The following is a 23,691-nucleotide window of genomic DNA, read 5'->3' as shown; positions in this document are numbered from 1 at the left end:
GCTTCTAAAACGCTGCGCCTGACATTTTGAGCAAGATATGTAACCTCTTTGAGACTCACTTTTTCCGACTTTAAAACTGGGATAGTCCGTGTCACTTCAAAGAGCTGTTGGAACAAATGAAATGACGCGTGTGAAGCTTACTCAGTGCTTGGCATGGCGAAGCACGCTATAAAAGTTAGCTACTATGATGACAGGCCACAGGCTCCGGGGCTCTCCAGGTTCAGCCCGTAGAGGATCCTGGCCCCAACGGCAACAGCTTGCTACCCCACATGCGGCGCCACCGCGCACAGACCTTTATGCGCATGTTCCCCCCTCCACGACCTTTCGCGGGTGCACTTCCCCAGCTCTGCGCATTTGGGATCGCGCAGCCTGACTTCCGTTTCCGGTGGAGTCGAGGCGGCTTCCGGTGGCGTGACCTGAGCGCGTTGGTCTGGCGGAGCAAGAAGGTCTGCGCTGGCGGCCGGTAACCGGGCAGTGGGTGGGAGCGGCCGGGTGTGGCGCATCTGACCCTCGGGAGGGAGGGACGACCTTTGTCTTGCGACCCGAGCCAACACCGAACTGGACTTCAACCCGATCCTGTTGCGGAGCATTTTTTGTTGCTTCTTCTAGGCCTTCACCCGCACCCCGGGATTCCTATCACTGGGGCCCTGTGGGTGTGAGTCGGGAGACGTGGGTTTCATTCTGGCCTGCGCCACTGATCGGCTCTCTCTGACCCTGGACGGGATATGTCTGTCCTTTCGTGGGCTTCAGCTGCTTTATTTAGAAGATGGAAGTCGTATTCTCAGGGATTATAAGCTCCTTTGGGGCTGGAACTGACTTTTATTAGTGTTATACACTGTCGCCTGCCCGGGCACAGAGCAAGAACAGGTACTCTGTAGGTACTCTTTGCCTGCTTGTGTTGTTTTGGGTCACAAAACCTTTGGGAAATCTAGTGAGCGCTATTGATCCCCACTACCCACCTCTCTAAATTCCGCCCCGCCCCTCCGCTTACAGACAGGACGTTTCACAGATACCATTGCCAGTCCATGGATCCCAGAGCCTGGCCTGTAGTAGACATTCAAACATTGGCAGTCATTATATCGTAGATGTTCAGTTCATCTTTTTTAAATGTACGACTCACTATCCACTTCACAGGAGGAAGATAGATATCTTCTTAGAAGGTTTTAATCGTGGGCCTGGCAGTATGTGCTTCTCACTTAAGTCTCCCAACAACTCTAGAAGAGAGGTATTAATTCCCGTTTTTGCAGATGAGGAAATTTAGGAATAGGAGAATAAACTTGTTTTAGGCCATTCACCTTGTGAATGGTGAGGGCAAGAATTCAGACCCGTATCTGCAATTCCAAAGCCCTGTGTTCTTAACTACTGGCTGAAAAAGGACTAGATGTAGAAGTGTATTTGAATGTGTTCTAGCAGCCACTGTTGGGGAATTGTTAACAGTATGTGGTGGCTATTATCAACACAGATGGTCCCAAACCAGACATTTCATGCTGTGGAAATACTATTTCTCTGTCTCCTTTTCTTCCGTAGCAATCTATATTGCTTTTTAAATAATAGCACAGTTTACATCCTGTTTTCTGTGCCCATGTTCTTCAATCCTTTTATCTTTGGTGAATATTGATTCACGTGTGTTGACTTCATATGGCGGTATCAGTTGTGTTGCCTTGTTACTCTGCTAGCCCTCCAAAGCAGGTGTTTTTAATTATAGTTGAACTATGAAGTGATATGTTTAGGCATTATCTCTTTTTCTTTTTTGTACTGCTTTTAAAGGGACTGTATTAGGAATCTTGGAAGCACTGCCAACATGTCTGATGTTCAAGAAGCCACTAACCAACTCTTGGATGTGAACCTTGATGAGAACTGGAGGTCTATACAAGTGACAGGAAGTGATCCCAGAAGTGAGTCTGAGCACCTCCAAGTCACTGTTGGAGCCACTGTACCTACTGGTTTTGAGCAAACAGCTGCAGATGAAGTGAGAGAGAAATTGGGGTCATCATGCAAAATCAGCAAAGACCGGGGCAAGATATATTTTGACATTTCAGTGGAAAGTCTGGCTCAGGTTTGAATGAAGCAATATTTAAAATAGTTTTCTAAAAAGGTCATTTTATGATTATTTTCTGGCTTACAGACCCCTCTTGAATCCTTTTTGCTTTTCTTTGCTCTGCCCCACGTCTGGTGATTTTAAAGTATTACTCATTTTCCATCCGGTACTGATTTGTAGGTTTGACTAGTAGGTTTCCTATATTTTTAGAAGTGATCCTAATATTTTCTGAGGATGAGTTTCACTAGAAAGAATCCTGTGTGACTTTTGAAGAAATTCTGAATATCTGCCAAATGTCTTTGAATTTCTTTACTTCAACATCTAGCTGAAGTTTAGACTTTGGTGGTGAAGCAAATAAGGAGAGATTTTTCTTTTAATCTGTGTCAAAGAAATTCTTGCTCAAAAGTAATTAGGAATCATTGAAGGGAGAAGTCATCAGCAAACTGCCATCCCACTTGAATAAAAGCTAACCAATATTCATTACCATATAAGCATCGTGAGAGCAGGAATTGTCTGGGCTTTTTTGTGTTCTTAGTGTCTGGCATATAGTAGACACCCAGTAAATATTTGGGGGATGTATTGGCAAGCAGATATTTTCTACCCAGTATCTTAGTTAATAACCTCAGCAGCTTTGTGAAGATAGGTGCTTTTATTATCCTCATTAATCATTAGGCTTAGGAATAAGTAATTTCTGCAGAGTCGCTCAGCTAGTAATAACAGCTGGACCTCAAACCCTGTGCTCTTAACCACTGCACTCTACAGTGTACCCTAGGGAGCCAAGAGGGAAATATGATAAAGCCCCACTTGACTTTATCTTCCTTTCTCCCCTAAACCTGTGTTTCCCCAGTAGCACTTCAAGCTATCTTTCCATCTTCCTTCTTACGTTTCTGTAGGGAAATAGAAGCTAATGGGTAACCAAAAACATGGGAGACTGGGGATATGGGGAAAATTTAAAGTACAAATTACAGGTATTAGCTTCTTTAAAATGTTTATATCTAATTTTTATATTTAAATGTTGATAGTTCATGTGATTCAAAAGCTTTCTTAGAACTTTGTTTCTAACATTTTTTTCTCTTCTCCAGGTTCATTGTCTGAGATCAGTTGATAACTTATTTGTGGTTGTTAAGCAGTTTAAAGATTACCAGTTCAAAGAAACAAAGGTGAGTTTTCCTAAACATGGTAGCTGACTTTCAGCCATCTTCCCCAAAGAGATTATTCCCACATTTTGCATTCTATCGTCTAGCATTACTGCTCCTTTTGTAATATAGAATACTGGGAGGCTTTTACAATAAAAATCAGAAATTTGTTGACAGCCCATTCCAAAAGTTGTTTTTATTTATTTATTTATTTATTTATTTATTTATTTTTAAAGATTTTATTTATTTATTTGAGAGAGAGAGCATGAGCAGGGGGAAGAGACAGGGAGAGGGAGAAGCAGACTCCCTGGTGAGCAGGGAGCCCGATGTGGGACTCGATCCCAAGACCCTGAGATCATGACCTGAGCCGAAGGCAGACGCTTAACCAACTGAGCCACCCAGGCGTCCCTTTATTTATTTTTAAAGATTTATTTATTTGAGAGGAGAGAGAGTGTGTAGGGGAATAGGGGCAGAGGGAGAGGGAGAATCTCAAGCCAACTCCCCACTGAGCACGGAGCCCAATGTGGGGCCTGATCCCACAATCCTGAGATCATTACCCAAGCTGAAATCAAGAGTTGGACACTTAACTGACTGAGCCACCCAGGCACCCCAGCCAAGAGTTGTTTTTAAAAAAATGAATATTGTGGGTAGTGGGCAAAACAGGTGAGAGAGGGTCAACAGGTACAAACTTAAAATTATAAAATAAGTCCTGGGGATGTAATTTATAGCATGATGACTATAACTACTGATACTGTACTGCATATTTGCAAGTTGCTAATAGAGTAGATCTTAAAAGTTTTCATCACACAAAAAATTTTTAAAACTATGTAGGGTGACATGTTAACTAGACATTGTGATCATTTCGCATATACAAATATTGAATCATGGTGTACACATGGAAACTAAAATAATATTGTATGTCAGTTACATCTCTTTTGTAAAAGATGAAAGAATAACAAAAAATAAGTTAAAAGTCATTAATACAGAAAAATCTTGAAGTGTATAAGAAACAAAATAAATTGACTTTCTTACAAAAAAGTATATATTTATTTATTTTTTTTTTTTTTTAGATTTTATTTATTTATTGGACAGAGAGAGACAAAGCGAGAGAAGGAACACAAGCAGGGGGACTGGGAGAGGGAGAAGCAGGCTTCCCGCTGAGCAGGGAGCCTGATGCAGGGCTCGATCCCATGACTCTGGGATCATGACCTGAGCTGAAGGCAGACACTTAATGACTGAGCCGCCCAGGCGGCCCAAAAAAGTATATACTTTAGATTAGCTTTGCTTATATATAGAATTGCTTCCAGACTGTGAATCAAAGTGACTGAATCATCTACAGATAACACTTTCTCTCACAGTTCTCCTTTTGCCCTTTCTTCTCTAACTTCATTTTTTGAAATAAAGTCAAAACAATATCTAAATACTCCTTCATTTGTTAAGACAACAGCTTTGTTTCCAATTTGTACTTAGCATCTGATTCCTAAATATTGATATGCTGCCTAAGTTGGAAGTTTGAAAAATGGATTGCAGTAAGGCCTTAGTATTTTTCCACATTGTTTTTTGGTCAGGTTTCCAGAGTCAGATGCTTGAAAGCTTTTTTCTTTCAGTTTTATTGCCTATATTAGAAACAGTGCGTTTTTAAAATCTGTGATATACTGCCTAATTCTCTAGTTTTTATTTATTGGCAACAGGTTGATTTCCAAAGCATTATTCAGTAACTGATCAAAGTGATATGAACCCATAGTCTAGAGAAAATAAAACCAGACCTAAAAGAATTCAGGCTGAAAATAGATTAAAATTTTATTAACTAAAAATGTAACTTTCAGCACTAGTATTATAACCCTGCAGACTTCTGATAATTATTGTCAACTGAATCATATCAATAAAACTAGAATATAACAGGCAGGCTACTGAAAATTTTTGCTGCTTAGTATTTGGAAATTTTAACAGCCAATTCTGTACATGAGTAAATGCTAACAGGCATTTTTAAAAACTATAAAAAAATAAATTTAAAAAACCCTGTAAAGTTCCATCTTAAATTCTGGCCTTTATTAATATTTTCTTAAATTCCTGTGTTTTTGGCATCTTAGAGTTTGCATTAGTTTGGATGGTTTTGAGCTCTACTTGGAGGTGGATTTGATACTATGTAGTGGTTCTACATGAGCCAGCTTTTCAGAATTGCTTTGTAAGTAACTGCAAAAGAGTTTGCTGGTGGATGTCCCAAAAGAAGAGCAGCAAGGATTAAGGTAGATTTTCAGATCTGTACAAGGACGTGTATGTGACCATGACAAATTGTTAAGCCTTTCCCTTTATGGACTTATGTTGCAACATAGCCCCATACCCTTGTTTTTAAATATTTGCTTCTTGCTTTCTGTTAACCATCAGTTTGTTTGTGGCATTATACTGTCCCATATCTTATAAGAAGCATATTAATTAGTATTCTAATAAGTCCTTTTTAAGTATTCAGATATCATGAATTGATTAACCTGTTTAAAAAAAGGGGGATGATATTTGTGCTTTATATGGGTTTTTTTTTAAACTAGGTAATACATGTACTTAGAGCAAAATTGTAAAGACCCAAAGGATATGCAGTGAAAAGTGTTTGTTCTTCCATCTCCAAACCATGCAGTTCCCTCCCTTGAGGCAACAACTTCTACCAATTTATTGGATATCCCTCTAGAGATATTTTATAAATATTTGCATTTTATGTACTTACACAAATGAAAGCATGCCACACATACTGTTCTGTGCTGTGCCTTTTTCTCCTATATCTTGAAGATCGTGCCAGTATCATGTTGGATTTCACTACATCATAATTCAGGCATTCCCATTTAGGACATTAGGGTTTTCATACTCTTGTTACTACAGTGGTTCAGCAAATATCCTGTATGTATCCATCTACATATTCAATCTGTGGGTCATTTTTCTGTTTAATAAAATAGTTTATCTTTCCCGTACTTATTGCTAGGTCAGAAATGTTTGGTCTTGGTCTGTCACATTTATGTTACACACATTCAGCTTTTTCTTATTTAAAGTTTATGTGTTTTCTTCGCATTTTTCCACATTGTTTTATACTAGTATGGAAAGTTTTGTTTTTGTTTTGTGTTGTTTAGTTTGGTGCTAAAACCCCAGCTGTAAGGTTTCTTCTAGCTGTTATTGTAACTACAACTTTTTTTTTTTTTTTTTAAGATTTTATTTATTTATTTGACAGAGAGAGACACAGCGAGAGAGGGAACACAAGCAGGGAGAATGGGAGAGGGAGAAGCAGGCCTCCCACAGAGCAGGGAGCCCGATGCGGGGCTCGATCCCAGAACCCTGGGATCATGACCTGAGCCGAAGGCAGACGCTTAACAACTGAGCCACCCAGGCTCCCCATAACTATAACTTTTAAACTACTATTTTATGTAGTAGTTTTTGAATCCCTGCTAAGAGCAGTGATGAAGTTAGCATATTTTCCACACCTCCCCTCCTCCTTTTTCACCCTCCAATTTTATTATTTTCTTAGTGTTGACCCCCGTGCTTTTATTTATTTATTTATTATTAATTTTTTTTTAAGTAGGCTCCACACCCAACATGGAGCCCAAAGTGGGGCTTGAACTCATGACCCTGAGATCAAGACCTGAGCTGAGATCAAGAGTTGGAAGCTTAACCAAATGAGCCACTGAGGCACCCCAACCCCAGTGCTTTTAAATACATTTACTAATCAGCTTTAACATCTGTCCTTTTATCTCTTCACAGAGGAAGATGTCAGCATCTCTTTCCTTCCTCCTTTAACTACATTCCAATTTGTGATATTTACAAATGACAGATTCTGCTTGTAATCATAATCCCTGTTTTCTTTTTATCTCTCGAATGGCGTGAGTTCAGAAATGATTGTTTTTCACCTTTACATTTGATGAAGAGTTTAGGTATAAAATTTGGAGTCACGCTTTTCTTCCTGAAAAATATTGTAGGCAGTATTCTTTTTCTTCTAGCATTAAATGTTGCCATGGAAAATTCTGAAGTCATCTTGTTTTTTTCTCCTTTATTTGTTGCTTTCTTGATATTTTTGCTTCATGCCCAGATTTTATTTGTAATCTCTGAAGTCTTACAAGTTCACCAGGATGTGTCTCATTGTCAGTAATGCCTTGTCAAGACATGTCAGTCTGTAAAGAAGTTCATATCCACATACATTTTTTGAAATTTTTCTTGAATTATTATTATTTTTTTTATTAAGTAAACTTTACACCCAGTGTGGGGCTCAAACTCACAACCTTGAGATCAAGAGTCACATGCTCTACCAACTAAGCCAGTTGCCCCTAAATTTTTTCTTTCATTATCTCAAATCCTTTCTTCACAGATAAACCATTATACATATGTAGGCTCTCTTGACTTTCTTTCATGTTTTAAGATTTTCTTTAATCTTTTTTTTACTTTTGCCCACTTGCGTTGTATTTGCTTTACCTTTCTCCACATCCCTTACTGTGTTTTCAGCAGTGTCTTTTGTATGTGGTGCTTTCAATATGGTCTTCATTTTGCAATGGTTTTATTTTTTCATTCCACTTGATTCTTGGAACTCTACAAGCTCCTGTTTAATCTTTTTATGGTGGCTCACCTCATCTTTCTGCTTTTATATCTCCGCTTGGAGCTCTTATTTAACCAAGGTATTTCCTCATTCCATTTTTTTTCTATCATAATATGCTTGATCACAGTTTTCACTGTGGCACTGTCTTTCTGGTCACTGTTTTCTGTCTGCTCTTTGTTTTTCTATTCCTTTCCTCCTTTGTCCTTTTCTTATGTTCATATAAATCTCGTGCTGATAACTTTTGATGATTGCTCATCTGTGAATGAGGAAGTTCCTCCTGGACCTGCTGCTGATAGGAGGCTCCTGTGGGAGGAACCAGGAACTGTTCCAGGACATCAAGAAATTCCCCTGCTTGCTGTTTAAGTTCCTTCTGACAAAGGGTTGTAGGTGAATGAGGTCTCTCTTCCCTTTTTTTTTTTTTTTTAAGATTTTATTTATTTGGCAGAGACAACAGTGAGAGAAGGAACACAAGCAGGGGGAGTGGGAGAGGGAGAAGCGGGCCTCCTGCTGATCAGAGAGCCCGATGCGGGGCTCGATCTCAGGACCCTGGGATCATGACCTGAGCCGAAGGCAGACGCTTAACGACTGAGCCACCCAGACGCCCCTCTTCCTTTTTTTTTTTTAACAGCCTTATTGAGGTATAATTTCCATACTATTGCATAAGTTCTTTTAACCAGTACTTCTCTCTATCCTGAAGAGATCAGCAGCTTCAGGGTTATTTACACTGTAAAACATCTCTTTCCAAGCTCTACCTTATCAACATAGCAAATAGAGCATGTCTCTAAGATTCCTTGTTTAGCCTCCATTTCTCTCCCTTGCTTGTTCTTGGTATAAATGAAGTCCAGGGAAGCTCCTTCTGTCAGTATACATACTTCTCTGCTATTCCAAAGAACAGTTTATTTGCTACAACTTCGCAGACTGCTCTAACCTTTGTCTGAATCTATAGGCATTCTTCCTCTGGTGTCTTCCTGCACCTCTGTTTGACCTTCACTACACTTGGGAATTCTTATGTTAGAATTGTTTTGTTATGGTTCAAGGTTACAGGTATGTAGATTCTATTACGATAAAGTCGTTATTTCCGTTGGTGGTGGTGTTTAGAATGGTGTCTGGAGAAAGAAAGGGGCTGTGCCGGTGTTCTCCATCACATTAAACCTCCAAGTCCTATAGATGCCCTTTATAAAAGGGAAATAATTTGTAAATAGAATTGAATTTGCCGAACCAAAATTTACCATTATTCATCAGGTTTCAGTTAGTATCAAAACCCTCCGTCCTCCCCATTTCAAGTCTCAGTTCCATCAGTGAACACTGATCTCTTTCTAATTTGATCGTCAGTAGCATATACTGTCTATACCAGCACTCTGCAATAGAACCTTCTCACTGGAATGTTTTGGGTCTACACTGTCCAACACAGTAAGCACTAGCCATTAGCGTGTGAAATGTGGCTCATGTGATTGAGAAACTGAGGTTTGTTGTTGTTGTTTTTTTAATATATATATATTTTTAAATAAGCTCTACGCTCAGTGTGCAGCTTGAACTTAATGACCCTGAGATCAAGAGTCACATGTAAATAAATAAAACATTTAAAAAAAATAGTCACATGTCCTACCAACTGAATCAGCCAGGTGCTCCTGAGCTTTTCATTTTAAATCATTTTACTTTCTTGTATTCTTTTATTTTTAAAGATTTATTTATTCGAAAGAGAGAGAGTACACGAACAGGGGAGGGACAGAGGGAGAAGCAGGCTTCCTGCTGAGCCGGGAACCCCACCCAGGGCTCAAACCCAGGCCCCCAGGATCACAACCTGGGCTGAAGGTGGACCGCTTAACAACTGAGCCACCCAGGTGCCCCTCATTTTACTTTCAATAGCTACATGTGGCTAATGGCTGCTGAATTGGACAGCACGGCCCTGCACCACCCATTTTAACATTAATCACATTATCCAGTAGCCATTTATTGAGCACTATTTGTATGCCATGGACTGTTCTAGACATGTGGCTTACAGCAGTGGTCAAGACAGGTCAGGTCCTTTTCACCCGATTTCTGGGAGAAGCCTTGATGGTGAACAAAACATAAACCTAGTAACTTTCAGATAATGCTGAGCTCTGTAAAATAAAATGGGAAGAGAATGAAAGGACAGCTTTATGAAGAGCAGGTCTCTCAGAGGATATGCCTTTTAAATTACTATTAATAATGAGAAGGGAGCCAGCAGTGCAGAGACCACATGAAGCAAGTATCTTCAAAGTAGAGGTAAAAAGGGAGTGGGGGAGAGAACAGTTCTGAAGTGATATAAGAGAAATAGGCAGAGGTCAGATTATGTTGGGCTCTTCGAGGAATTTAGATATTATATGTGCAGTGGGAAGCTACTGAGGGGCTTTAAGCAAGGGAGGGGCTTGATCAGATTTACTTTTTTTTTTTATTATACGGCCGTTTAAAATCTTTAATCAAATTTCATCAATTACCAGCCATATTACATGCCATGATTTAGCTTTCTATAAACAACTTTGCTTTCTGTCTACAAATCAGTGTCAATGAAATAAAAAATAAAACAGTATCCTAGGCAAAGAACTTTATTAACCTTGTTTCAAACTTTATTCCCAGGTTTCTTCAGCTTAATTAGCTGCAAAGAGTGAATTGTGTATAAGCAAAAACTGTAAAGAGCTGCAGTGTTCAAGGGGCTTGGACTTAAAAATATTAGAGATCTAGATTTTATCAGATCCATGAACAAAATTTTAAAAAGCAATCATATTATAAAATAGCAGCCCCCAGTAACTTCTTCAAATTTTATCTTCTTCAGAAGTTGACTCAATTCAGTTTGCTTCATTCTTGGAAGCTTCATTTTAAAAAGATTCTGGGTGTGGGTGCCTGGGTGGCTCAGTTGGTTAAGCGACTGCCTTCGGCTCAGGTCATGATCCCGGAGTCCCGGGATCGAGTCCCACATCGGGCTCCCTGCTCGGTGGGGAGTCTGCTTCTCCCTCTAACCCTACGCCCTCTTGCGCTCTCTCTCTCACTCACTCTCTCAAATAAATAAAATCTTTAAAAATAAATAAATAAAAAGATTCTGGGTGCTATTAGAAATTGGAGAGATACATTTTTCACTGCTTCTGGTTTCTTTTTCCTTTTAAAAAATACTAATTTTTAAGGGCACCTGGCTGGCTCAGTCAGTGGAGTATGCAACTCTTGATCTTGGGGTTGTGAGTTTGAGCCCCACGTTGGATATAGAGATTACTTAAAAAAATAAGTAAATAAATAATAATACTTCTTAAAAAATTGCTTTTAAAAGTAGTATATATACATAGCACAAAATTCAGAAGGAAGTCAGTCAGAGGTAAATTGCCCTCCCTCCCGTTTTTCATCCACCCACTTACCCTCCCTAGAGGCAATCATTTTTAATAGTTTCTCATTGCTTACATTTTAATCTTAAAGCCCAACTTCTGGTCTACCAGTCTAGTATTATTTTTAAGTTGCTTAATTTGTATTTATCTTAATTTTCAATGAAATTTTAATTTCTTTAATCGTAGACATTATTTTATTTCCTCTTCTGTTTTGCACTCCTACCACCCCCAGTGTAATGATTAATGTAGTCTATAGACAAAGTGTAGGGATTTGTTCAATAAAAGTGGTGAGAGATGCATGGATTTCGTTCTCTGTCCTTTATAGGAAGAAGTTCTAAAGGATTTTGAAGAACTGGCTGGGAAGCTTCCATGGTCAGACCCTTTAAAAGTATGGAAAATTAACACCAGTTTCAAGAAAAAAAAAACAAAGCGCAAAAAGATGAATCAGAGTTCAGGTAAAGAGAAGATTGATAATGGGCAAGGAGACAAGACAGATGAGAAAGATGATAAAAAAGGATTCACTAACAATACCTTAGATTCCCATATCTTAGACTATTATGAAAATCCAGCCATCAGAGAAGAGATATCAACATTAGTAGGTGATGATTTGGCATCTTGCAAAGATGAGAAGGATGAAAGTTCAAAAGAAGAAACTCATCCTGAAGTGCTGAAGTTTAGAGTCACATGCAACCGGGCAGGAGAAAAACATTGCTTTTCCTCAAATGAGGCTGCAAGAGATTTTGGGGGTGCTGTTCAAGATCACTTTAAGTGGAAGGCTGACATGACCAACTTTGATGTGGAGGTACGTACAGGCTCTGATTATGATGATTCAAGAAGGCTGTCACAGATAGGTAGCATTTTTAGACTAACCAATTTTATGGGCGGCTACATTGTGGCCACAGAGCTAATAGGGTGTGGTTAACAGGAGCATGCGCTACGAGACAAATCTAGATTCAGATTTTGACTCTACAACTGCATAACTTTGGACAAGATACTGTCTCGGAGCCTCTTTTCAAATGGAGCCATCAGTAGCATATACTTTTAAGTGTGTCCTGAAAGTTAAATGAGATAATACATTTTGGTATTTGGTTTGATACCTGCTGTATACTAAGTGCTCAGTAGATGGGAGCTATTAAGACTTGAGTTTTTTGGGGCGCCTAGGTGGCTCAGTCGGTTAAGTGGCTTGCTTTCGGCCCAGGTCATGATCCCAGGGTCCTGGGATCGAGCCCCACATTGGGCTCCCTGCTCAGTGGGGAGTCTCCTTCTCCATCTGCCTCTGCCTGCCACTCCCTCTGCTTATGCTCTCTCTGTCTGGCAAATAAATAAAGTCTTAAAAAAACAAAAAGACTTGAGTTTTTTAATCTAGTACTTTTTACATTATGTGGACTTTCAGATTACAAAATTCAATCAGAATTAAAGCAGTTATTTTGGTTTTTTTGTGTCTTGGTTGTAGAGTTTTACTACTTAAAAAAAGTGGAGTACATATTTAAAATAAACCCCAGCCTCCTGGGGCACCCAGGTGGCTCAATTGGTTAAGCGACTGCCTTCGGCTCAGGTCATGATCCTGGAGTCCCAGATGGAATCCCGCATCAGGCTTCCTGCTGGGGGCGGGGCGGGGCGGGGCAGGGGGAGGGGGGGGGTCGGCTTCGTCCTCTGCCCCTCCCCCCTCTTGTGCTTGCTCTCTCCCTCATTCTCTCTCAAATTTCTCAAAAAGTTAAAATTTTAAAAAATATGTATAACCCATAAACCTACAAAATATGTTGACATTGTAAAAATTCACGGAATATCTGCTTATAGTAACTTACAGTGAATGAAAAGAGTAAAACAGGTTTTAAAATTTAAGAGTACATACTAGATGATTTCATTTATATGAAGTTCAAAAAAAGAAAACTAATTTGTGGTGGTGGTAGTCAGATTAATGATTACTTTTGGTGGGTACCGACTGTCAGAGGACAAGGGGAGCCTTCTGGCATGTGCTAGAAATATTGTATATCTTTATCTTGGTGGCAGTTACACAGTGTATATAGGTAAAAATTCCCTGCAGTGTATATTTGGGATTTGTCCACTTTATGCAAAGTATAGCTCAATAATAAAGTAAAAAAAATTAATAAAAAATCTTAGTGCAGTGTGAGCAATCCTAAAGCTTTTATTCTTTTTTTTTTTTTTTTTAAAGATTTTATTTATTTATTTGAGAGAGAGAATGAGATAGAGAGCATGAGAGGGGGGAGGGTCAGAGAGAGAGGCAGACTCCCTGCCGAGCAGGGAGCCCGACGCGGGACTCGATCCCGGGACTCCAGGATCATGACCTGAGCCGAAGGCAGTCGCTCAACCAACTGAGCCACCCAGGCGCCCTTAATTTTCTTTTTAAGCAATCTCTACGCCCAATGTGGGGCTTAAACTCACAACCCCAAGATTGAGAGTCACATGCTCTATTGACTGAGCCAGCCAAGTGCCCCTATTTTATTCTCTTTTGTTTTTCTTTTATAGGTTCTTTTGAACATCCATGATAATGAAATTGTTGTGGGCATTGCATTGACAGAAGAGAGTCTCCACCGAAGAAATATCACACATTTTGGACCTACAACACTTAGATCTACTCTTGCCTATGGGATGCTTAGGTAAGAGAATGGGTTTGCTATCTAGATTAAAGTGACACCTTGGGGGGCGCCTGGGTGGCTCAGTTGGTTAAGTGTCTGACTCTTGATTCAGCTCAGGTCATGATCTCAGGGTCCTGGGATCGAGCCCCATGTTGAGCTTTGTGCTCAGCGGAAAATCTGCTTGAGGATTCTCTCTCTCTCCCTCCTTCCCTCCCCCCCCAACCCCTGCGTTCTTTCTCTCTCTGCCCCTCCTGCTCTCTCTCTCTCTCTCTTTTTCTGTCTCTAAAATAAATCATGGGGCACCTGGGTGGCTCAGTTGGTTAAGTGTCTGACTTCAGCTCAGGTCATGATCTCAGGTCAGGGGATCAAGCTCTTCGTCAGGCTCCCCGCTTAGTAGGGAGTCTGCTTCTCCCTCTCCCCTTCCCCCTGCTTGTTCTCTCTTACCCTCTCTCTCTCAAATAAATATATAAAATCTTTTAAAAAATAAATCTTTTTGGGCGCCTGGGTGGCTCAGTTGGTTAAGCGACTGCCTTCGGCTCAGGTCATGATCCTGGAGTCACAGGATCGAGTCCCGCATCGGGCTCCCTGCTCGGCAGGGAGTCTGCTTCTCCCTCTGACCCTCCTCCCTCTCATGCTCTCTGTCTCTCATTCTCTCTCTCTCAAATAAATAAATAAAATCTTTAAAAAAAAAAAAATAAATAAAATAAATCTTTTTTTAAAAAGTGACACCTTGATTTGAGTTTTCCCTTTAAAACACCTGAATATTGTGTGAAGTACTGTGTTGGAATTTAGTGGATAAACAACAGGATAAAAAGCCAATGATCTCTTTCTTTCTCTTGTATCCAATGTTGATTCCTTGTAATCCTGAAAATATCACTTAACTACCATCTCCGTTTTCTTGATTTTAAAATGAGAACAGTAGTTTTCATCTGCCTCTGAGTATTTCTGTTTACAAAGGATATACTGTATGTTGGGAAATACAGCAAATTTTGCTGTGTTTAATTTCTGTGCCATGAAGCGGATGAAAGCAGAGGTTTTTATATTTTTATTTATTTATTTTAAGTAATCTCTAAGCCCATTGTGGGGCTCTAACTCACAACCCGGAAATCAAGAGTCATATGCTCTACCGGCTGAGCCAGCCAGGCGCCCTTAAAGCAGAGATTTTTTAAATGTGTATGATATGGGGTGGGGGTAGGGGGTGGGGGCAAAAAAAGTGTATAATGTGTAAATTAACACAGGGAGCTTTTACTAATATTTTTAAAATTTATACTCACAGCATCTCAGGAATCATCCAGGATTTTCCACTTTTTCAAGTGCAAGACCTAGCTTGCTTTCTCGTTTGTCCTTTGCCCTTTTATTGGGTGCTTCTTTCCACCTCTAGGACAGGTTGTCTTCTCTAGGTTTCTGTTCTCCAGACTGCAAAATGGGTTTGATGTGAGACTTAAAGGATTGTTAGTGAGGAGTAAATGTAGAAATATATGCTTAATACCTGTTACATAGTGTCTCGTATATCCTGGTATTGATTAATTGTTTATTAATTATTATAGTTCTTCTCTTCCAGTCTTTGCTTCCTCTTTCACTCTGCTCATCCATGGAGTCACAGTTCAGCACAATTGGAACCTATCAGTATAATGACAGTAATAGAATACTGGGCCCATTTGATAAAGGAACAGCTCCCAGTCTTCCTTCATTTAACAAACATTTATAATGTATTGCCAGGCATTATCGTAGGATCCAGGAACATGGAGACTTCTTTTGGGTGCAACTATTAGAAACCTAAGTAAGCTAGTTCAAGATAAAAAAAAACTGATGATTGCATAGGAAGGGGTATTTATAGGAAAGATACTGAGAAATCTTGGGGAATCCACAGAAAAACTGAAGGGTTGTTAAAAAGATTAAATGAGATAATGAATGCAAAGAGCTTAAATCCATGGCTTGGCAAATACAGAGTGCTCAAAGTAAAGCAGTTATTTTTGGCAAGGTTCTTTCTTTTAAAATTAAATTCATAAAGAAAGGAATACTAAATGTCTAATTGCCAATAAACTTATTATCAATACTTATCAATACGTGTTTTATTTGAAACAGTTCAGATTTTTTTTTTCTTATGGAACAGTACAGGTTTATGTACAAAATAAAACTGTGTTTCTAAAGACATGGATGGATAGATACACACATATATATTAAAAGATCTGGAAGCTCCCGGGTTTCACTCCCCCCCCCCAAAAAAATAAAAGATCTGGAAGCTAAATTCCATCTGTCAGTGAAATGTGATTTTGGATGAGTCAGAGGGTACTTTTAGCTATACGTAATTTTTTTTTAAGCTCTAGGATATAGAGTCAATCTCTTAATTAGAAATTGATCTTTAAAATGAATATTGATTAGTGTTTCTTTATGCTAGCATAATAGGTCCTTGATCTTATAGCTTCAGGAATAGTCAGTGTGAAAGCCCCAGCTATTGATTGAAGTCTTTTCATATAGGCTGTTTTCTTTTCTATAGGCTCTGTGCTCCTCAACCTACTGATATAATAGTTGATCCGATGTGTGGAACAGGAGCAATACCAATTGAGGTAATGATGTTTCTTTATCTTTTGGATAAGCAAGTGATACATCTAGAATATTCTAGACCTAATGGGCAAATTACACATAATGAAATCATCAGGGTTGGGTCAGTGGACCCCCAAGAGTTTTAAAAGAATTGCACTAGTTTAAAAAAAAATTAAAAAAGAAATTGCACTAGTAAAGCTGGGATTTTTGTGTGAAGGATATAACCATTTACTACAACTAGCTAAGGACTGGTCGATTATAAGTGATGGTTACTCAGTGGATTACAGAGGAGGCTGAGAGTTACAAACTGGTGAGTCCCTTTTTTATAAAAGACAAGCTGGTAGACTCGAAGGCACAAGCATAAACTGGAGGAAGGTGTTCCATCTCTATAAAGTGAGATTATGCTTCTTAATCCACATAGGCTCTTGGAGTAAATATAGTTATAAAATGGAGAAACCTATGATAATGTTATTTAGATTTTTCAGGAAGTCTAATATGGTTACACACAAACGCTCTTAAATAGTTTTCAAAATTACTGTGATACTAAGAGGACTCAAAAACTACTTAAAGCAAAACAGGAAATGGAAAGGCATTTTCTAAGTAGAGAACATTTAACAGGAGAGGCTCCTTGAATCAGTATTACCTAAACTTTTACAAATAATTTGGAAGAGGGTGCTCCTCTTTAAAATTGCTTAAATTTATTTTAAAAAATTGCTTAAATTTATGAGACATATAATTTCTTACATAGAGTATCTAAAGCCAGTGGGAATAAACTGCAAGGAAATACACAGATTCTATGAGTGGGCAGAAACTGGACAGGTGAACAAGTCCAAAGCAACCCACAAAGGGAAAAATAACGTTCAAATTGCAATTAGAAAATGACATGTGTCATTTGGGAGCTAAAATCCCAGAAGGAAATCTTGGTAGTCTAGATGACTACTGTTTTCTGGTAGTGTGAGCTAGAGAAATTTACTGTCACTAAAGAGCTGCCCACAGAGAAAACTCAGTTGTTGTCAAGAATTCCAGGAACAAAGCAAAGTGTTCCTCTCTAGCATTAAACCTTGATGTACCTATGTCTGAAATAGAAGGGAAAGTTACTACATATCAAGAAATATACAACAGAGCTACAGAGTCCAGAAGAGCCCAGCCTCCAAAAAGATATAGAAAAAGGTTGAGGCATTTCCATGTAAGAGTAGACATGAAAATGTTAATATAGAAAAATCTATACTGATACATGATCAGAATGAACGAAGTTATGAAATGATAGACAATATGTATACAGAATTGTTCACCCAAGTATAAAATAGTGATCTAGAGTTCTCCTTTTAAAATTTGGAAGTACTACAAAATCCATCTTTTTCAGAGGCCGAAAGTCTAAACAGATTGAGACAAAAAAATGAGTGTTGGGGAATCAGAATCACTTGAGAGGCTTTCATCAAATTCTGTAGGTCTCTTCTACATCACCCTCAAGTGTGTGGGAAAAAGAAAAGGCAATGAAGCCTTGTGTTCATGGATATGGGTGTAGTACTGTTTACAAAGGAAGAAGAGGTATTTGTTCCTCATCCCTAAACAGAGGGCAGAACTTCCTCTGCTTTCATGTCAGAAACCTGTGAATCTACATGGAACATTGTTCAGCCTAGGGTAGGGTGTCACCTCCATTCCACAAATGATATGTAACATTGGTATTTATGTTCTGTTGACATGTTCCTGACTTAACATTACAGAATCTTTTCAGGCATGTGGTTATCATTCAAAGGCCTATGCAGTGGATATTATATTTTATTTTGAAATTTTCAAATACCCCAATATATCAGATTATATAAAATCCTGTAATCACAAAAGGGTATAGGTTGGTCACTTTATTTTTTTTTTTTTTTTTTTTTTTTTTTTTAAAGATTTTATTTATCTATTTGAGAGAGAGAATGAGATAGAGAGCCTGAGAGGGGGGAGGGCTAGAGAGAGAGGCAGACTCCCTGCTGAGCAGGGAGCCCGATGTGGGACTCGATCCCGGGACTCCAGGATCATGACCTGAGCCGAAGGCAGTCGCCTAACCAACTGAGCCACCCAGGCACCCTAGGTTGGTCACTTTAATTTGGTTAAGTTTTTCAAACCATGGTTGTATTTCAGGTCTGTAATGCTTACTATGTGCCAAACACTGCTGCCTGAGGGATTGCATAAAATATGAGACTTGTCCTTAGGGAGATTTCTTGAAAGGCAGACAGGTATAGAAATAATTAAAAACAAGTGCAGTGACAGAGTATGTAACAAAGTGCTTTGGGTTGGGGAGGCAAATGAGAGACAGCTAAGAGAGTTGGGGTTGATGTGAAAAAGTGTGACACTTGAGCTAGGTCTTGAAAGATGCATAGGAGTTCAGCAAGTGAGAAAGAACAGGAGGGCTTTTCAAGCAAGGGGAATAGCAAAGTTCACAACATGCAGTGTTCTACCACTTTAGAAAACCATTGGATTATTGGATTGGATTGTCTAGTTTATTGACAGTCAATTGAAATGATTTTCCCTTCAATCATTTCTGGGTTTGGGGGGGTTTTTTTGTTTTCGTTTTTTGTAGTTTGATACTTTGGTTTTAATATATACTATTGTCTTTTAGGGGGCTACTGAATGGTCTAACTGTTATCATATTGCTGGTGATAATAATCCGTTGGCTGTGAATAGAGCAGCAAATAACATCTCATCTTTATTGACCAAGAGCCAAATTAAAGAAGGGTAAAAATTTATTTGGTTTTTTTTTTTTTTAAGATTTTATTTATTTATTTGAGAGAGAGAGTGAGAGAGAGAAAGAGCACAAGAGGGGGGAGAGGGAGAAGCAGACTCCCTGCTGAGCAGGGAGCCCGATGCGGGACTCGATCCCGGGACTCCAGGATCATGACCTGAGCCGAAGGCAGTCGCTTAACCAACTGAGCCACCCAGGCGCCCAAGAAGGGTAAAAATTTAAAAGATTTTGTAGCATTTCTTAGACTTAGATAATCACTTTTCATATTGACTTCATGAATTAATACCCCCAGTGCATGGTGACATCATTGTAACTAAAATGAACATACTGTGAGACGCCATTAAATTTTAAAACCGTTTATTGAAAATAACTTACAAAAATATTTTACTGTAATTTCCCCACCCCGTGCAACTGTTTATTTCTGTCTTTTTCTTATTTGTATATCTTTTTTACTACATAGTGGAAAAATAATGTGTTGATTCATTTTAATTTTACAAATTTTCAAACACTTTGAATATTTTTATATGGTCTTTTTTAAATGACTGCATATTTGTGTAGAAATTCTACAGTTTATTTAGCCTTTCCTCTATTATTTGGCATTTTAAAGCAGTGTCAGAGTTGGAAGAAAGCTGAAAGCCATTTTCATATTACCTATAGGAGATCCTGACCAGTGGCCTTTCGGTCTGTCACCATCTCTAATGACTTTGTCTCTGAAGGCTCTCAATTCCGTCTTTGCACGGCTTGGAGTTCTAGTCACGTCTTTTAGTGAACTGAATTCCTCTCTGTACCTTCTATGTATTTGTTTTAGACCCATTGGATCCATAAAGAAAAATCTTAGCTCTGTGTCACACGATGCTTGACATCAGACATTTGAAGGGCTCCCCAGAGTCCCCCTCCTCCTATCCCACTCCTCCAAAATCCTCTCTCCTGCAAGCAAAATATTCTAAGGTCCTTCAGCGTATCCTGTCTATGCACTGGAAGTCCATTGGTGTCTGGGAAATTTTGTTTTTTTTAATCTATCTGTTGTTACAGTATCTTAAGCCCTGGCCCACTACTCCAGGTTACATTCAGTGATGCCACTTGTGCCGGCCTTTCACCGTTCTTTCAGTTTCATTTGTCTTTGGAAGAATTGGTTGAAATGTCACTTGGTCTTCCATTTCTCACCAGAGGCCTCATAAAATTGTTTCTGTGTTCTCCTCTGCTGATGCCCTTTATTTTCTCAGAAAGTGGCAGGAGTGGTCAGCGTATTTGTTGAAGTACAGATGCTCCATATCCTGAATACATAGCCCAGGGAAGTGGTTCTATCCCATAATTGGCCTTACCAAACCTAGAAACAGCTGCCTCCATAACCCTTAATGTGAGGTTTGTATTTGTAAATAGAAATCAGTGGTTTTAAAAAATATGTATCTATTTGATGCACATATTCCTATTTGTTAGTTATACATGGAATGCCTCATACTGTTTTAGGTCTGTATGTTGGTTATTCTCTTCTTTGCTAATTTTTTTCCCCTTTATTGATGAGAATCACCAGTGCTTTGTTCAGTTCTTTCATATACTGTTTGTTCTATGTTTTTATGCTCACTGCCTGTTTCTTTATTCCTATTTCCTGTTGAGGTTTTTTAAATTTGTTATTTAACTTTAAGTTACATGCTGTGTGTTTTTTTTTTTAATGATAAATTTTCTCTATTTTGGTTTCTTTTTAAATCGTTGGTTGTGTACTTGTCTCACTGATCTAGTTGTTTAGGGCAGTGCTTTTCAAAATTTAATGTGCATATGAGTCACCTGGGGATCCTGTTAACTAGATTCAGTAGGTTTCAGATGGGACCTGGGAGTTTTGCGTTTCCTAGCAAGTTTATGGGTGATATTGATGCTGCTGGGGCTGTGGCCCAACTTTGAATAGCAAGGGTTTAGATCAGTTTTTGTACCTAAGTAGTTGAAAGGTTTTAACTTATTTTATTGATTAATTTTTATGGTACATTTTGTTGCGTATTTATTGAAATTTTCTTGGGGCTTAGTACATCACCAGTTTTTTTGAAACCTGATAAAACATTTTCAAACAAATTATTTCTATTTTCTGTCTCTTTTATCTTGCTTTTCAGACGCTCTGTACCATTTTTGTCTGTTCTACCTGTACTGTTTCTATCAATCTGTCTTGATTTTACTATTTTTTGTTCACTTGTTTTGTTGCAGTTATTGGTACCTGTGATTGATTGATATGGCTATTTTCGATAGTCTGTGCTTTTTTCCCCCCGTTACGGAGTGACTGCCTTTATTGCACATTTTCTCTTAAATTCTTCATTAACTCTCAATAGAATAACCATTCATTTCTGCTCACAATCTTTTATTTGCCTTTAATTCTTAGCCTGTGCCTTATTGCCTGTTGTATTTTGTTATATCAGCAGCTTTGCCTTAATGAGGAGGATTTGTATCATTTATATTCTTTTGTTATGTTTTTTCAACCTTTTTCTGTCTTATTTTTTCATTGTGTAATACATGTTCAATTTTAAAACAAGTATCTCTGTTTTACTAATTTTACGTATCTGTTTCTTTAGGTTTCCTGTTATTGAAAGATCTACCAAACTTTAGATGTGTCACCTCATAATCTTTCTTTCCTGTGTTCATTGATGTTTTACATTCTCAGTTACATAATTTACTGCTTCATTACTGTTGTCAGTCATCTTTTGTAGTTCTTTGTGTTGCAATCTTGTTTACCCCTTAATCGATTTTCTTAAATTGTAGATGAAACCAGACATCTTTTGAAACCAACCTTAACCATTTTTTAAATTGTCATTACAGATTTTGTCATTAGAAAAGTTTTATCATATTAACTTAGGATTTCTTCTACATTTTGGTTTAAAATTTTGCTTATTGTTAATGTCACTGATATTGTCATTTTAGTAGCATTTTGTATTTTATAGCAGTCTCTTCAGAAATGTTTTTAGATTTCATACTTCAGAATAAGCACATTTCCTTTGTCCCCATAGCAAAGTGTCCTGGGGCTTGCCCATAGATGCTGTTCAGTGGGATATCTGCAATCTGCCATTGAGAACTGGCTCTGTGGACATTATTGTAACAGACATGCCATTTGGAAAAAGGTGGGACTTGGCTTTTAAAAAATGAGTTTTACCTTCACTTGTTAAACTTACCTTCTAAGAGGTCATTCTATCAGACCTCTTCAATTCCTTTTAGTAGACTTAGAGCACTTTTTCACTTAAGAATTATATGATGGATTCACCCATTTTGTTTCTTCTGAGAACTCATGAATTAACTACATTTTGGTCCTGACCATCACAGGTTAATCCACTTCCTGGCCCATTGCTGAATTACAGGATACTTCACAAAGGCTGAGGAAAACTTGGTTCTAATTCTCAGAATAAATGTTTTCTCATCAATGGTTTGGTTTATGTAATCTGTTTATTGCAGTCATTAAGAGGACAACTTACATAACTATTATAGTTGTCAAAAAACTGTTTTGTAGCCAGTTCATCTGTTTCATATTTCTTAACCAACGGAGCCACGCAGGTGCCCTGCTCATCTGTTTCATATTTCTAAGCCATTTACTAATAAGTCAGATTACTCATTTTATTGGCATATAATGGCAAAGACCTGGCTTCTAAAGGGCAACTATTTTTTTAGGTTTTAGCATTTTCTTATTTTAATGAGTTTTTAATTTCTCCTTTCATATAGTTCTAGATGTTTATCTACTAAGTGTTTGATTCACTGGATCTTCTTTTATAGGATGGGCTCCAAAAAGAGAAACTGGAACCTTTATCCAGCTTGCCTACAGGAGATGAGCCGTGTCTGTAGACCAGGGACAGGCCGAGCTGCACTACTTACTCAGGACAAGAAATGCTTTACCAAGGTGCTGTAAATTAGCCCCAAAATTCACCCTGTGGCAACGTTAGGATCTTTTATTTAAACTTAGGGAAATTAGTTTGAGTACGATTTGTTTTCTCTTCCCCCATGGTTTATTACTACCAACTACACTGCTGGTTGGTCTACAGATTGTCTGCTAATTACTTCTGTCCTTTTTGTGTATACACAGGCATTATCTGGAATGGGACATGTTTGGCGGAAGGTACATACTGTCTGGGTGAACATAGGGGGTCTTCATGCAGCAGTTTATCTTCTGAAACGTACACCTCAAGCTTTTGTTCATCCTTCAGAACAAGATAAGGAAAGAACTCCTTGGTGATGCAAAGAATGAAGATGGTTAATGGTATTTGTGCCTCCCAGCACTGGGAATGTCCAGCATGAAGAACTTGGTTTGAGAGAAAAACAGTGTTAATAAAATTGCAGTTTGCAGTTTAAACTGGTCTAAAGCTCTTCACCTTTGTTAGCAAAAGGTGTGAATGGAATTGAAGTTCTTAAGCAGAGCTTTGGAGCTCTTTTTGAAGAGCCGGGCAATTACTACTTAAAATGCTTTCAAGATCCTAAGCCTACTAAAATGCCCTAGGATTTGGGTTTTGAGTATCTATTTTCAGGCTTCATAGCAGTTCCTGTTTTCCGTTGTAGCACGTAGAAAGCTACCCTGGCCTAATGGAAAGGAAGAGAACATAATCAAAACATTTTGGGCCATACTACATTGCCTGTGCAGCTTTGCTCTTTATAGTTTCTCAAGTTGGCTTTACCTCACCCTTAATAAAATGAAGCATTCCATTTTGTGAGTAGTGTTTGCCCTCTGACAAGAAATCTCACCAGACCAACTGGAAAGTTTACCATCTGCCTTAAAAATTAAAATATGCATGTTAT

General features: G+C 38.5%; 1 protein-coding gene across 4 annotated transcripts; it reads left to right on the top strand.

Annotated features, from left to right (window-relative positions):
• The first annotated feature begins 402 nt into the window (after positions 1 to 402).
• Positions 403 to 23,691, top strand: THUMPD3 (THUMP domain containing 3). 4 transcript variants are annotated; one of them, XM_044921165.1, is made up of 11 exons: positions 405 to 446; positions 1,768 to 2,056; positions 3,121 to 3,198; positions 11,396 to 11,525; positions 11,622 to 11,872; positions 13,558 to 13,688; positions 16,165 to 16,234; positions 18,817 to 18,932; positions 21,924 to 22,034; positions 22,678 to 22,801; positions 22,985 to 23,691. In XM_044921165.1, exons 2-11 carry the CDS (start codon positions 1,802 to 1,804, stop codon positions 23,132 to 23,134), a joined length of 1,416 nt encoding a protein of 471 aa, XP_044777100.1. In that variant the 5' UTR covers positions 405 to 446; positions 1,768 to 1,801; the 3' UTR covers positions 23,135 to 23,691. The 4 variants fall into 4 exon arrangements, with proteins under 4 accessions (XP_044777094.1, XP_044777100.1, XP_044777098.1 ...); XM_044921163.1 differs by having other exon boundaries at positions 11,396 to 11,872; positions 22,985 to 23,017; positions 23,106 to 23,691; XM_044921159.1 differs by having other exon boundaries at positions 403 to 463; positions 11,396 to 11,872.

Source organism: Neomonachus schauinslandi, chromosome 1 (genome assembly GCF_002201575.2).
Source record: "Neomonachus schauinslandi chromosome 1, ASM220157v2, whole genome shotgun sequence".
NCBI lineage: Eukaryota > Metazoa > Chordata > Mammalia > Carnivora > Phocidae > Neomonachus > Neomonachus schauinslandi.
Note: the sequence above shows the minus strand (reverse complement) of the source record. Positions and strands in the feature narration are given on the sequence as shown.

Excerpts from the sequence above, each read along its gene's own strand:
- THUMPD3 (XM_044921159.1), top strand. The coding sequence starts at position 1,802 with ATGTCTGATGTTCAAGAAGCCACTAACCAACTCTTGGATGTGAACCTT. Across the intron at positions 18,933-21,923 it reads AAGAGCCAAATTAAAGAAGG|CAAAGTGTCCTGGGGCTTGC; the intron begins GTAAAAATTTAT and ends TTGTCCCCATAG. Across the intron at positions 22,802-22,984 it reads ACAAGAAATGCTTTACCAAG|GCATTATCTGGAATGGGACA; the intron begins GTGCTGTAAATT and ends GTGTATACACAG.